Genomic DNA, 13653 nt, shown 5'->3' with positions numbered 1-13653 from the left:
TGTGGTATTGTCCATCACTTTTATGCATTACATTAAGTAAAAATAATAAAATAATAATGAAATTATTATATAACATCATTAATGCTGATAACAATGTATTTTGATGACTTTAATGGTTTTATTAATTTTGAAATTAGAGTTAAAAAATTACAATAAAATATGGAACAATTCCATTTTAACCTATTTCATTAATTCATTATTCAATAATGTTATTTAATAATATTGAAATGTTTCATATTTCTAATGAAGATGATGAATAATTGAAGTTAAATGAATAATTAAAAAGTAGTAATGTATGAAGTAAATCATTCAATAGATTTAAAAGAGAAATAAGAAATAAACATAAACATAAAAATATAGAATATACAAAAATATATTAGAAAGATGGAAATACAATATTAATAGAAGTTAAATCAATTGGAATCTAACGTTTTAAAGACTATTATATAACATTAGATAATACAATTATTCCAACAGAAATTATTAAATCAGGAGATGAGTGTTTTTATAAATGTTTACCATTAACATCAATTGCCATTCAAACACTTATTAGTGAAATTGGAGTTAAGTGTTTTAGTTGGTGTAAATAGTTATTAAGAAAGCATAATAGAATATCAAGAAAATGTTTTAAATAAATAGTATGATTAACACAATCAAATAAACCTAAACCAAAATGAAATACAACGCGGTTTGAAGTTGAATGAGGTGAATATTAATTAATGAAATATCCTTTAAATTTCTCATCAATTTAATTTATTTAATTCTAAATATATAAAATAAGAAACATCACATAATAAATAAAAATATATTAATAAAAGAAAGTGAAAGTTTTATCATTTATGTAATTTAATTGTGAGAAAATTGATTAAGATATATAGTATTTGTATATTAGTGTTTAATTATTAATCTCTTTATTCATTCTAATATTTATCTCATAAAAATTACATCTTTATTGTTGTGTTCATTCATTTGTATCTTATTATGTATTGATCATTATTTAAAATAGAAATAAACAGTAATATCATAAGAATTTGATGGTATATTGAACATCAAAACTTGTTTATGTGTAAATAATTATTAAATAATTATTAACCCATTTTCTTTGAATTTGATTGATTTTATTATTCTTCCATTTTCTATGAATATTGATGTTTCTCATATTTTCAATTATTTAATTATTACTAAATATTCATTCAATGTTAGAAACGCATATATTATCAAAATATGAAAGAGAAGAGGTAATATATTAATAATGATGTATTTGAAGATAGTAATATAAAAATACAAAGAAAAATAGATACAAAGAAAATAAGATACAAGAGAGAAATGAAACAAATAGAAGCAAACAATGTAATATAATAAAAAATTAAATAATACATAAAGAGTCTGTAAGAAGAATAAACCACAAAAATACAAATAAACACCAATAATAGATTAGAAATAACATTCAACAACAACATGAAAGACTTAAAGTTTTACACAAATGACTCTGATAATCTAATAGAAGGAGAAACAACTAACTCTCACATAATATAAATATAAAACATAAAACAGATAATATTGAAGAAATTGAAATAATCATTTCTGAATAATCACAACAACAAAATGAAGATAAATATAATATTTGACTTCCATTTTTAAGAATCTAATAATAGATTATTGTATTAAAAAGAACTGAAAAAGATTTGACGGTTGAATTTAAATAGAACTTAAAAAAGAAAGAAAAACAAAAGATAAATGGCAGATTTAGATAAATTAAAAGAAATTGGAAGTAAAAAATTCCAAGAACAAGCAATATGGATGCTTAACGCCATGTGGCCAAAAGACCAAGGAGCAAATGCTGAAGAATTATGGAATTATGTAGAGTTATTTGGAAGTTTAGAATTAGAGAATGGGAAAGAAGGAAGTGACCTTGATGAATTAGGAATGCATAGAGTTTTTGAAAAGATTCAAAAACAACAAACAATGCAAGAAATGAGAAATCATTTAAGAAAGGTTGGTGTTACTTCATTCAAGAAAATTTCAATGATTAATTTCTTAATTTTTATTTATGGGTATGACCTCCATGAAGTTGTTAATGCCCCACAAGGTGCTAATGGTGCTGAAGTAGAAAAAGCTAAAAAAATTCTTGAAGAAGTTACTGAGGCATTTAATTCTGCTCAAGAAAAAGCTACTGCTGCTAAAAAGGCTGCTGATGAAGCAAAGGTTAAAGCTACTGCCGCTAAAAAAGTTGCTGATGAATGTCAAATTAAACAAACTGAAGCTACTAAAGCAGCTGAGATTGCTAAGGCTGATGAGGAGGCTGCTATAGCAAGACAAAAAGAAGCACAAGTTGCAGAAGAAGAAGTTACTAAAGCCTTAAATGAAGTTAAAGCTCAGGAACAAGCAAAAGAAGATAAAAGAAAAGCACTCCAAAAGAAGATTGAAACTGCTGGATTAGTTGCTAAAAATGCTGCTATTCAAGAATTAGCAAAACTTGATAATGAAGATGATTTACCTTTAAGAAGAGCTAAAACCACTCTTGAAGCTGCTCAAAGAAAAGCCGCTAAAGCTCTTAAAATTGCCACTGAAGCTAAAGAAAAAGCAACTGCCACTGCTAAAGCCGCCGATGAAGCTAAACAAGCTGCTGATGACGCTAAACAAAAAGCTGATGAAGCAAAAACTCAAGCTGAACAAGCTGAAGCAGAATCTGTTTCTGCAGCAGAAGCAGCAGACCAAGCCCTTGTTGAAGCTGAACAAAAAGTTGCAGAGGCTGAAGCATATCTTGCTGAACAACAAAAGAAAGCTACAGGAGCAGGACAAGGAACTATGTGGTTTATGCAAAGAGAACTTGATGAGAAAAAGAAATATATGCCAACAAGAAAAGGTGGAGTTGCAAAGAAATAAACTACTTTTTAAAAGTAAATAATTGACCATCCTTCATTAAAAAAAATATAAATTTTGAAAAAAAAATAAAAAATAAAATGAATTAATTGGTAATATCTAATTGACTGATATAATAACAAGTATTTTTAAAATATTGTATTAAGGAATTGTCAGAAATATCACCAATATTAGATTGAATTAAATCTCTTAATTGGATGATGTATTTACTAAAATCACTATACCCATTTATGTAAGAAATAATATATCTATTTAATATTGTAACAAATAGTTTAATATTTTCGTTAGATAAATTAGCATCTTTTAATGCTTTTTGAAGACATTGTAAACAATGTTGTTTTGAATTATAATTTGAACCATCTCTTTTTGGCCATAAGGCACTACATAAAGCAATAATATTAACTCGTGAATTAATATCTTCAATCATTTGAGAATATTTAGTGACAGCAGTTATTAAAATGATATATTTTTCTTCATCATTAATTTTCATAGAACAGCCACCAGCAATTATATATTTTAATGCTTCTTTTTTTTCTTCTGCATTTGAAATATTATTTTCAAATATTGAAGTAGCAAATTCAAAAAAACTTGTAGTGTCAATACCATTATTTAAACCACAAAGAGTACATTGAATAGCTAATCTAATACTTAATAACATTTCATTTTGTTTTACTAATAATTTAAGAATATCTAATGCACCAACAAATATTTTTCTATCACAAGGTTTAATAGTAATAAATTTAAATAACAATCCTGGGAGGGAAATTTTTTTTCTTTTATTACAACCAATAGATATAATTCCTTTAATTTCTCTTAGAGTTGAAACCATCTCTTCAAAGTCATTTAAATTAATTAGTTGATATAATGATGTTGATAGGATTGAATCTTTTTCTATATCTTCATCAGATGCATTTTCTAAATCTTTATGAATAGTAGAAGTAATATTCATTACAAATTGAACGTCTTCAATAGTTGTTAATTGTTTATTTTCTTGAATAAAACGTTGAATAATTTTTCTTTGAATTGTATGTTTTGAATGTAATTCTAAAAGATCCATTAAATCAGAGAAACCATTTAATTGAGAGACGAGTAAAATTTCATGATTTTGATAAGTTGCAATTAAAAAGTGAATAATAGGAACATATAAATCTGAACTACAAGATTTACCTATGAAATGGTTTATATCAATAATTAATTTACTAATAAATTTTAATGTATCATTTTTATTATACCAATGTTCTAATAATTCAATATATAATGGAAGTAATTCAATAATTTCTTTTTTATTATTTTCTTCATGTTTTAATGCATCTTTTAAAGAATTATCAAATAAAGGATAAATGTCAGTTTCATCACTTTTTTCAATAATAATATAATTAATTAATTGTTTAATTAATGACTTTAATAATTCAACGATATTAACTCCATTTTGTGAAGTAACGATTGTTCTAAGAATTGGTTTAAGTGTTAATAATTGAAATTTAGCAGGAAAAGCTTGAATAACAGCGTCAATGAGATAAGTTTGAGAATGAATATCAGCAGATAAAATAATTTGTTGTAAAATTTGAGGTAAAATGATTGTTTTATAAGTATTTTGTGGGATATCTAAATTTGATAAAATACTTAAATTCATAGCAACTAATTGGCATAATTGAACTTGACTTTCTTGTTGTTTTTGTGCGAGTCTAATATTTAATTTATTCATTTCAATAAAATTTGTTAATAAAAATTGAATTGAATCATCTAATGAACCATTATTATTATTATTATTATTTTCTATTAATGTTGTTGGTAAATAATTTTTAATAACATATAATAAATAACTTCTTAAAAACAATCCTTTTGATGGATGTTGAACACATTTACACATTTCTAATAAATCTTTTAATAATAATGTTATTGGTATTTCATTTTTTGCAATACAAATAGAACCAATTGTACACATAAGATATAATCTTGGAACTACATGTGAATAATATTGGACTCTTTCATATAATTTTAATATAGATTTTTGTTTTATTTCACAAATTCTTGATATTAATGAAGTAAATATTGTTTGAATTTCTATATATAATGAATAATATAATTTAGGTGTTAATGTAACTGTTCTTAAATGATCAGCAATAGTATACGCTGTTTCTATGGCTTCATGTATTTTCTCATTATCTAATTCTTTATTCATTTTTATATCATTTTGTTTTATTAAACTAATTCTAAAATTTATTTCTTCTTCTTCAGTTGTATATATTGGTTTAATTGATTTCTGGTCACTCATTTAGATAGATCTTTATATTATTTTTAGATTGTTTTCTTCTTCAAAATTTTTCTTAATTTTTTTTTTTTTGTTAGTTCACACAATAAAATATTTAAAAATATTTAAAGGTTTTATTTTCTAATTTTTTGCTCTTTTAGTATTATTGTTTGAGAGATTATAAAGTTCGTTATTTGTAAACAATATCAAAACGAAGTAAGATTGTTGTGAATTAGACAATTATTTTCATAGAAATAGAAATAATATAAATTTAAATGAATATTATCTATAAATAGACAAGAACTTTAATAAAAAAAGAAAGTGTTAAATAGAAAAAATAAAAAGAACAAATATTTTTAAACGAGATTAAATGTCAGAGAAGGACAAAAAGGGACAATTAAAGAAATTACAAAGGAATTGTAAGAAATTTGAAAAAGCACTTGGAGAATGTAAAGTTGAAAGGTCACACTCAAATTCAAGTATAAAAGGATTAGATAAAGTAGAACATTATTTAAAAAAATTTAACCAATTAATGCCAGAACAAAATAGTAATGAAATAACATTTTCATATGAATTGATTAATGAAATTATTTCATTATGGTCAAGTATTGTAGAATATCTTATTAGACTACCAAAAAATAATTTAGTGCCAGAACTTTTTATTGTGATTGTTAAGATAATGAATATTAATCAAATACAACCATTAACATTAGCTGATTTTCCTGCACCAGATGAAGTATCACCACAAACAGAGAAATTATTAGAAGCATATTATAATGCATTAGCAAAGACAACACTTTATTTATTGTTATCACTTAATATATCTGATGAAATTACTCAATATGAAAAGAAAGATAAAAAAGTTAAAACTGGATCTCTTATTCCTCCATCAAAGAAAAAGAAAAAGTTAAGCACTTTTCAATTTTCTACAACAATAAAAGCTCTTCCAATAGATTATTATGAAGAAGCAGCTAGGTTGTTTGTATTAATTTCAATAAGAATACCTGATTTATATGAAGGGATATTAGAGACATTAAACTATTTAAATGGAGGAAAAATAGGAGAAAAAGGTGGTATTATACTAACAGAAGAATTAAAAGAAAATTATCCAATATTTAAGAAATGGGAAAGTTATTCAAATTATATTTCATCTAAAAGTTCTCATGCAGAAAAATTAAGTAATGCAATTTCATCAATGGATAATAAATGGCTCATTCATTTTGAAGCAAGAAGTGGGTTTGCTGTAGAATATATTAGGTGTTGGGGAGAATATATAAGAAAAGAAATTATAAGTAATATTAAAGAATATCCAGGGTATTTACTATTTAGTAATGAATTGATGAATATCTTTGAAATTCCAAGTGAAGAATTAATAACACCTATTTATATTATTGCAGAAGCATATGGGTCATTTAGTTGTATTGATATTGAAATATATAAAAAGGTTATTACAGAAAAAATTAAAAAAACTAATTTATATGATATTGATGGAATGGGTGAACTTCTAATTATTGAACATTTCATTTATACATATTTTGGACATGAAGGTATCATTTTAGATTGTTTTGATTTCAGTTTATTTGAATCAATTCATTCTTGTATTATTGCTTCTGATAGTTATGCATTAATATGTTTAACTATTAGTATGATTTATCAAGTTATCCCAATTCTTCCTTGTGAATTAAGGAAAAAAGTAATATTCAATTTTGTTTTGTCTCATAAATTATTTAATACATTGTTCTGTCATTGGAATCATTACGTTAGAATGTTTTTCCAGGAATTATTGTTATATCGATGCACTGTGTCTCCTTCAAGAAATAGAATAAAACAAGGTTCATTCCTCCCAAAAGAAAAAGATATTTATAAAAGAATTTCAACAAAAGAAATAGATATGATGAAAGAAGACCAAAACATTATTGATAAAATTGATTCACGTATTTCTTCTATTAAAAAAGTTAAAGAAAAAGGATTTAAAAATGATGAAGATAAGAAAAAATCAATTTATATTGTTCCATCACTTCAAGATTATGAAATAGAAATGGATGACTATAAACAATGGGAACAAACCAATTCTTATGAGCCATTATATCAAATATTAGAGATGACTCGTTTAAACAAATTAGATCAGAATACCATTTAATCTATTCCATTTCTTTTCTTCTAAAAATGTAATCCAATTTTTTCTTTCAAAACAATCTTTTTGTATCTTTTCATTTCTTTTCATTTATTTCTGTTAGTTTAAAAGATTTTTGTATCTTACAAAAGAACTTAGAAGAATTTATTTTACCATTTATGCAAAAAGATATTAAATCTCCTTTAAATGAAGAAGAATTAAAAAGTGTTGTATTGTATTGTCCTATTACTTGTGTGTTTGACCTTTTGTTTGTAAACAAAAAAATAAAAAAAGCTATTCAAGAAGCACCAAGAAATCCACATAAAAATTCTTTTTTATGTAAAAAAGAAGTAAAATTATTTTGTAAAACAGATTTGTTAAGAGGTGGAATGAATGAATTAATTCATACTCTTAGTGATAAAAAATGGAAAAAAAGAACCTTACAATATGCATCTTTTGATGTTTCATTTAATACTTGGCATGACTATAATAAAAATAAATTTTATCATTTGATTGCTAAGGATGTTGTTGCATTAACATTAAAAGAAACAGACATTGATACATTATTAATTATTTTAAGAGAATCAAGTAATCTTAAAAAATTATCAGTACCACTAGCTTTATTTAATAAAATTAATATAAATTATCCAATAGAACATCTTTTTAATCATTTTTCCTTGAAACAATTAATTTTAACTGATGTTGATTTAAATGGTTCAATGATGTCACCATTTTATTCATACATAGACAAATGTAATTCTATGCAAATTATCTTTAAATGTATTTCATTTAACTTGAAAATTATTCAAGAATTATCTTTACAACCGAATATTTTATTTTGTTTATATTCTTTAAAAGAATTAGACCCTCATATACTGCCATTATTATTACAAAAAAAGGTTATTTTATTTTGTCCATTTCCTTCTCAATTAAACAAATTGAAAGAATTTCCTTTAGTAACAAATTTATATTTACCATACATTATTTCTGAAGATTTATTTGATACAACTAGATTAATTTTTAAAGGAATTTTTAAACAAAACATTAGTTCAATGAAATTAATTCAATACTTCACTTATGAAGAAACATCTATATTAAAAAAGGCAAAAACTATAGACTTGTCTGGTTTAAATCTTCTTGGACTAACATTAATTGGTCATAAAACAAAAAGAAAAATTAATCTTCCTATTTCATTAAAAGAATTAAAAGTTGTAAATTTTTGTGATATTGACTCTTTTATTTCTCCAATTGGAACTAATGGTCTTCGAACTTTTACTTCTTTAACTCGACTTGACGTTAATGGAATTGATGGAGTTGTTAATCCACCACATTCATTACATGAATTTACAGCTTCTAATTGTTCTGTTGGAAAAATTCAAACTAAAGATATAAAATGTTTATATTCTTTAATATTAACTAAAGTAAAATTAGAAGAATTAATAGTTTTTGAGAAATTAGATCAAATCCAACTCTCTTCCGTTACAGGAATTCGATGTGTTGATTATAAGAATGATTGTTATTCTTTCATTTTAAAGGAAGATAAAAAATAATATTTTAAGTTCATAATTCAATTTGTTTATCATCTCTTTTCAAGTTATTTCTTTTTTATGTGTTTTATATCTTGAAAAGATTAAATCATGTCAACCTCGATTGAAACTCATGTTACATTTAAAGATGATGTTATTACTATTCAATATCATCCAGATGATCCCCCAATTTTAAGTTTTATGGAAAAAAGACCTCGTCTTAGTGCAGAAGTTTGTTGTTTTTTAATCATTTTAATGATTTATAAAAGGTACTAAAAGTTGTTAGTTCAAAGATGCAGAAGAAGTTACTCTCTCTCCAATGAAAGGGGATTTTACTGTATCACTAGACCAATTTTTTTCTACTTCTCACAAACAACAGATAGACACCGAAAAAATGAGATTATGGGAAATTAGACAAGCTTTAAGAAGAGAGGGATTAAAGACACAAGGCACAATAGAAGTTCTTCGCAAAAGATTAGAAAAACATTTGAAAAAACCAAAGAAGAATGAAGTAACACCAAAGAAAAGAAAAAAGAGTCAAAAGAAAAGAATTTATGAAAAAAAATAAAATTTACTTGTTAAATTTTATTCTAATTTATGACAAACAATAAAAATCAAATCCCTCAATTAAATTGAACAAATTTTTGCCATTAATCCATAAACTTGAACATTAGAATTTACTCTATGAATAAGAAAAGGAGCTGCTATTTCATAAAGTCGTACTCTTATTTCTTCACTTGCATCAATTTTAGAAAACATTCTTACAATCATATCCATTACATCATTTCCATCAAATCCAAGTTGTTGAACTTTTTTAATTTCAATTAATGCACTATCAAAATCTTTTTTGAGACATAACTGAATAGCTTGAATAATATTATCTGCTGATGGAAGATCATTTCGTTGATAGACTTGTTCTTTAGTGATTTTACCTTGAATGATAGCACATGTTTGAAGTGCATTAATTGCTTTACGCATATCACCCTCAGAAACTATTTCAAGTGCTTTGACGGCATCATCTTCAATGTCAACACCTTCACAATGAGCTATTTCTTTAATTCTATTCATAAGCTCTTCTTCTCCTAATGGTCTAAATGTTAGTCTTGCACATCTTGATTGAATAGGCTCAATAATCTTTTCTGGAGTATTACAAGCAAGAACAAATCGTGTTGTTTTAGAATGTATTTCCATTGTCCTACGTAAGGCTTGAAAAGCAGCTGTTGTCATTGAATCTGCTTCGTCTAAGATAACAATTTTTGGTAAATTATCAGGTAATACTAATTTCTTTTCACAAAAAGATTTTATTGTAGAACGAATAGTTTCTATTCCACGTTCATCAGAAGCATTCAGTTCAAGAACAGCGTCTTTATACCTATCTTTTAATAGTTCATGAGCTAAACAATGAATTGAAGTTGTTTTACCAATTCCTGGTTGACCACATAACAATAAATGAGGAAATTGTTTAGAATCACGAAAACTTTTTAATGTTTTAATGATATCAACATTACCAATGATTTCATCAAGAAGTTTTGGTCTATATTTTTCAACCCAAGGGATAGCTTGTATTTTGCTCATAAAATGAAAATGATTGAGTTTTCCAAAATATTAGAAAAATAAAAAAAATTTGACTGTAAAACAATAAAATCTAAGAAATTTTTATTTACTTCATTTAATGGCAAGTCAATTTACTTGTACAAGGAATCATGAATTTAATCAAAAATTTGATTGGAATGGAAATGAAGAATATTTAGATGCTATGAAAGGATATTATGCTGATAGTAATGGAAAAAGAAATGAATTAAATTTTGAAGAATTAGTTAAGTCAAGAAAAAGTATTGAACAAATTAACCAAGAATGTCCTTTAACATCAAACCCCTCATACTGGAAAAATTCTTGTATTGATAGTCTTGAAGGTGTTTTTGAGATTATTCCAAAGAAAGTTTATCAAGTAAGAGGTAAATCTATTGACATGGCTAATTTTACTGTCATTAGAGGACAAACTGGTTGGATTGTTATTGACTGTATGTCATCTATTCCATCTTGTAAAAGAGCATTTGGGTTAATTAAAACTACTGTAGAAGATATACCTGTATCATCTATTATTATTACTCATTCTCATTTTGATCATTTTGGTGGTTATGCAGCAGTTGGAAATGAAGAAACACCATTATATCTTCCAAGCAATTTCATGGATGCATTTATAGATGAAAATGTTCTTGCTGCACCAATTATGGGAAGAAGAGCAGATTATATGTGGGGCTTAGGTTATAGGAAAGCATTAATGATGGAAAAATTAAAAATGGAAGGTAAACTTCCACCACAAACAAATTCTACTATTCCACAACAACCAACAACATCATTCCCAAAATCAAAAAATACCTGTGTTATTAAAGAAGATTGTACTCTTGTTGTTGATGGAATTGTTATGGATTTTATTTTAACTCCTAATACAGAAGCACCATCAAATATGATGATATATATTCCTCAATATCATATTTTAGAAGCTGCAGATAATATGATGCATGCACAACATAATTTAGGAACATTAAGAGGTGCTAAAGTGAGAAGTGGAAAGACTTGGAGTGAATGCATTGATAATGTAATAATAAAATATGGTAAAGATGTCCAATATCATTTAGGAGGTCATGGATGGCATATGGAAGGAAATGAAAAAATTAACCATTTCTGGAAATTAAAAAGAGATGTTTACAAATTTATTCATGACCAAACATTGCGTTATGCAAATCTTGGATATACACCAAATGAAATGGCTGAACTTATTCAATTACCTAAAAGTCTTGCTAATGAACAGTGTTGTAGAGATTTATATGGAGCATTAAGTCATAATATTAAATCACAATATCAACTATATATTGGATGGTACGATGGTAATCCTGCTCACTTAAATGAGTTACCACCAAAAGAACAAGCTGTCAAATATATAAAAGCATTTGGTGGAGAAGAAAATACTTTAAAAATTGGAAAAGAAGCATTTGATAATGGAGAATATCGTTGGGCAGCTACTGTATTAAATCATTTAGTATTTGCTAATCCATCAAATGAAGAAGGAAGAGAGTTACTTGCTAAAACATATGATCAATTAAGTTATACACAAGAGTGTCTTGCTTGGAAATATATCTATGCTACTGGAGCATTTGAATTGAGAAGAAAACAAAATAAACAACCATCACCTTCTGCTATTCCTCCAGCAACACTTCCACTAACTGCTATTAGTGATTTGCTTTGTGTTTCTGTTAATCCTCAATTAATTGAAGGAGTTGATGGTTCTATTCAACTTAGAGCTGTTGACACTAATGAATGTGTTACACTAATTATTAGCAATGGTGTTTTACACACTCGAACATTACCTTCTGATTTTACTGCTTCAGTTATTGGTCCTAAAGCATTGATTTTAGCTTCTTTTGCTAAAGCCATGCCATTAGATACTTTAATTTCATCAGGTAAATTAAAAGTAGAAAATGTTGAAGTTCTTGAAAAGGTTATTGGTGCAGTAGACTTATCAAAGAAGTACTACACTCTTATAGAACCAAATAACTGAGTTAATACTAATTTCAAAAAAATTAAAGTTAATCTTTAATTCAATACTAAGTCATGAAATTAGTTTAAATTAATAAGGTTTTAAGTTATTCTTTCTTAATGAATAATGGTTTATTAAATTTGTATAGTGTATTTAGATAATTCTTTTTATAAAATTAGCTTTATTGTATTTTCAAGAATTTAATCATTAAGATAAATTCAATAGCACAATAATTACAAAATATATTAATATTTCCAATTAAACATTAATTGTAGTGAAATTCTTTTCTTTCTATAAAACCAAAACTAATATTATTCCAAAAAAAAAAAAGTTTTTTGTTTATTTTAAAAAGAATTGAATAATGAATCTTTATTAAAGTATTTATTTTCTAAGTTTGATAAGAATATTTAACTAGATTAATCATTCATTAAAAACATACAAAATATTTTTATGAATAATTTATACGACTATTAATTTAATGTAAGAAGTATTATTAAATTTAAATTGTTTTAATTTAACAGAAGTACTTATAAACCAATCAATGAGGATATTGTTTTTCTATCACCATTTTAATAGCTTTAACTATTTTAACTGCATTCTTTTTAGAAATGTCCATACTCATTTTTAATTGATCATCACTACATTTTCCTTTCATTTTCATTGCTACTATTTCTCCTTTTACAGTGTCCCAAATTGTAAAAAGTTTCCATTTATAACTAATTGAATCATCTGGATCAATGACTATTTCAATTGTTCCTTTATCATTTATCTTTCCAGCTACACACATTCCTACAACTATCCCTTTCATATCTACACCACTAAATAAAAGTGCACACATGGCAGCATTCATCGTAACAGCTTCAATTGAACCATCGTCTTTAACTATTTGGTTACAAACATTAATTAATCCATTAGGATATTGTTCACTAAGGACAGTCCATTCAACACCACTTTTAATAAACTCTTCTAACTCAGTTCTTCTTTGATTATCAAAACTAGAACATCGTTCATAAACTTCTACTTTTACAATTGCTCGGTCTGGGTTAGCTTCTTTTTTAGGACAATCACGAGGTGCATTAACTCCTGAAATTACACAACTTTTCCCTTGTTTAAACATATAACATCCATCACTTTTACTCGAAACATCACGGACATAAGATATAGAACGAATTTTCCCAGTTTCTATAATAGTTCTTTTGTCTTCTTCCATTATATTAAAATTTATGAGTTGATATTCAAAAGTTACTGATGAGCAAAAAAAAATACAAAACAAAAAAAAATTTTAAAAAACTAAAAAATAATAAACAAATACTTTCTTTTATTTTTTATGATTTTATAATAA

At 25.4% G+C, this 13653-nt stretch overlaps 8 protein-coding genes across 8 annotated transcripts; 5 read left to right on the top strand and 3 right to left on the bottom strand.

Moving 5' to 3' along the window:
- Positions 1–1737: 1737 nt before the first annotated feature.
- Positions 1738–2886, top strand: ENU1_095570 (TolA protein, putative; the record flags this gene model as incomplete). Its single annotated transcript, XM_008859154.1, has 1 exon — positions 1738–2886. The coding sequence occupies one exon, from the start codon at positions 1738–1740 to the stop codon at positions 2884–2886; it is 1149 nt and encodes a 382-aa protein (XP_008857376.1).
- An 82-nt stretch (positions 2887–2968) lies between these two features.
- On the bottom strand, positions 2969–5158 carry ENU1_095560 (vacuolar protein sorting-associated protein 35, putative; the record flags this gene model as incomplete). Its single annotated transcript, XM_008859153.1, has 1 exon — positions 2969–5158. The coding sequence occupies one exon, from the start codon at positions 5156–5158 to the stop codon at positions 2969–2971; it is 2190 nt and encodes a 729-aa protein (XP_008857375.1).
- Positions 5159–5504: 346 nt separating this feature from the next.
- Positions 5505–7274, top strand: ENU1_095550 (hypothetical protein; the record flags this gene model as incomplete). The annotated part of the gene is made up of 1 exon (XM_008859152.1): positions 5505–7274. The coding sequence occupies one exon, from the start codon at positions 5505–5507 to the stop codon at positions 7272–7274; it is 1770 nt and encodes a 589-aa protein (XP_008857374.1).
- A 152-nt stretch (positions 7275–7426) lies between these two features.
- On the top strand, positions 7427–8797 carry ENU1_095540 (hypothetical protein; the record flags this gene model as incomplete). Its single annotated transcript, XM_008859151.1, has 1 exon — positions 7427–8797. One exon carries the CDS (start codon positions 7427–7429, stop codon positions 8795–8797), a length of 1371 nt encoding a protein of 456 aa, XP_008857373.1.
- Positions 8798–8884: 87 nt separating this feature from the next.
- ENU1_095530 (hypothetical protein) lies at positions 8885–9341 on the top strand (the record flags this gene model as incomplete). The annotated part of the gene is made up of 2 exons (XM_008859150.1): positions 8885–9004; positions 9060–9341. 2 exons carry the CDS (start codon positions 8885–8887, stop codon positions 9339–9341), a joined length of 402 nt encoding a protein of 133 aa, XP_008857372.1.
- Positions 9342–9400: 59 nt separating this feature from the next.
- On the bottom strand, positions 9401–10348 carry ENU1_095520 (replication factor C subunit 4, putative; the record flags this gene model as incomplete). Its single annotated transcript, XM_008859149.1, has 1 exon — positions 9401–10348. The coding sequence occupies one exon, from the start codon at positions 10346–10348 to the stop codon at positions 9401–9403; it is 948 nt and encodes a 315-aa protein (XP_008857371.1).
- Positions 10349–10445: 97 nt separating this feature from the next.
- ENU1_095510 (alkyl sulfatase, putative) lies at positions 10446–12332 on the top strand (the record flags this gene model as incomplete). Its single annotated transcript, XM_008859148.1, has 1 exon — positions 10446–12332. The coding sequence occupies one exon, from the start codon at positions 10446–10448 to the stop codon at positions 12330–12332; it is 1887 nt and encodes a 628-aa protein (XP_008857370.1).
- Positions 12333–12849: 517 nt separating this feature from the next.
- Positions 12850–13521, bottom strand: ENU1_095500 (3' exoribonuclease family protein; the record flags this gene model as incomplete). The annotated part of the gene is made up of 1 exon (XM_008859147.1): positions 12850–13521. One exon carries the CDS (start codon positions 13519–13521, stop codon positions 12850–12852), a length of 672 nt encoding a protein of 223 aa, XP_008857369.1.
- Positions 13522–13653: the final 132 nt, after the last annotated feature.

This window comes from Entamoeba nuttalli (assembly GCF_000257125.1).
Source record: "Entamoeba nuttalli P19 unplaced genomic scaffold asmbl_4159, whole genome shotgun sequence".
Lineage (NCBI taxonomy): Eukaryota > Evosea > Mastigamoebida > Endamoebidae > Entamoeba > Entamoeba nuttalli.
Note: the sequence above shows the minus strand (reverse complement) of the source record. Positions and strands in the feature narration are given on the sequence as shown.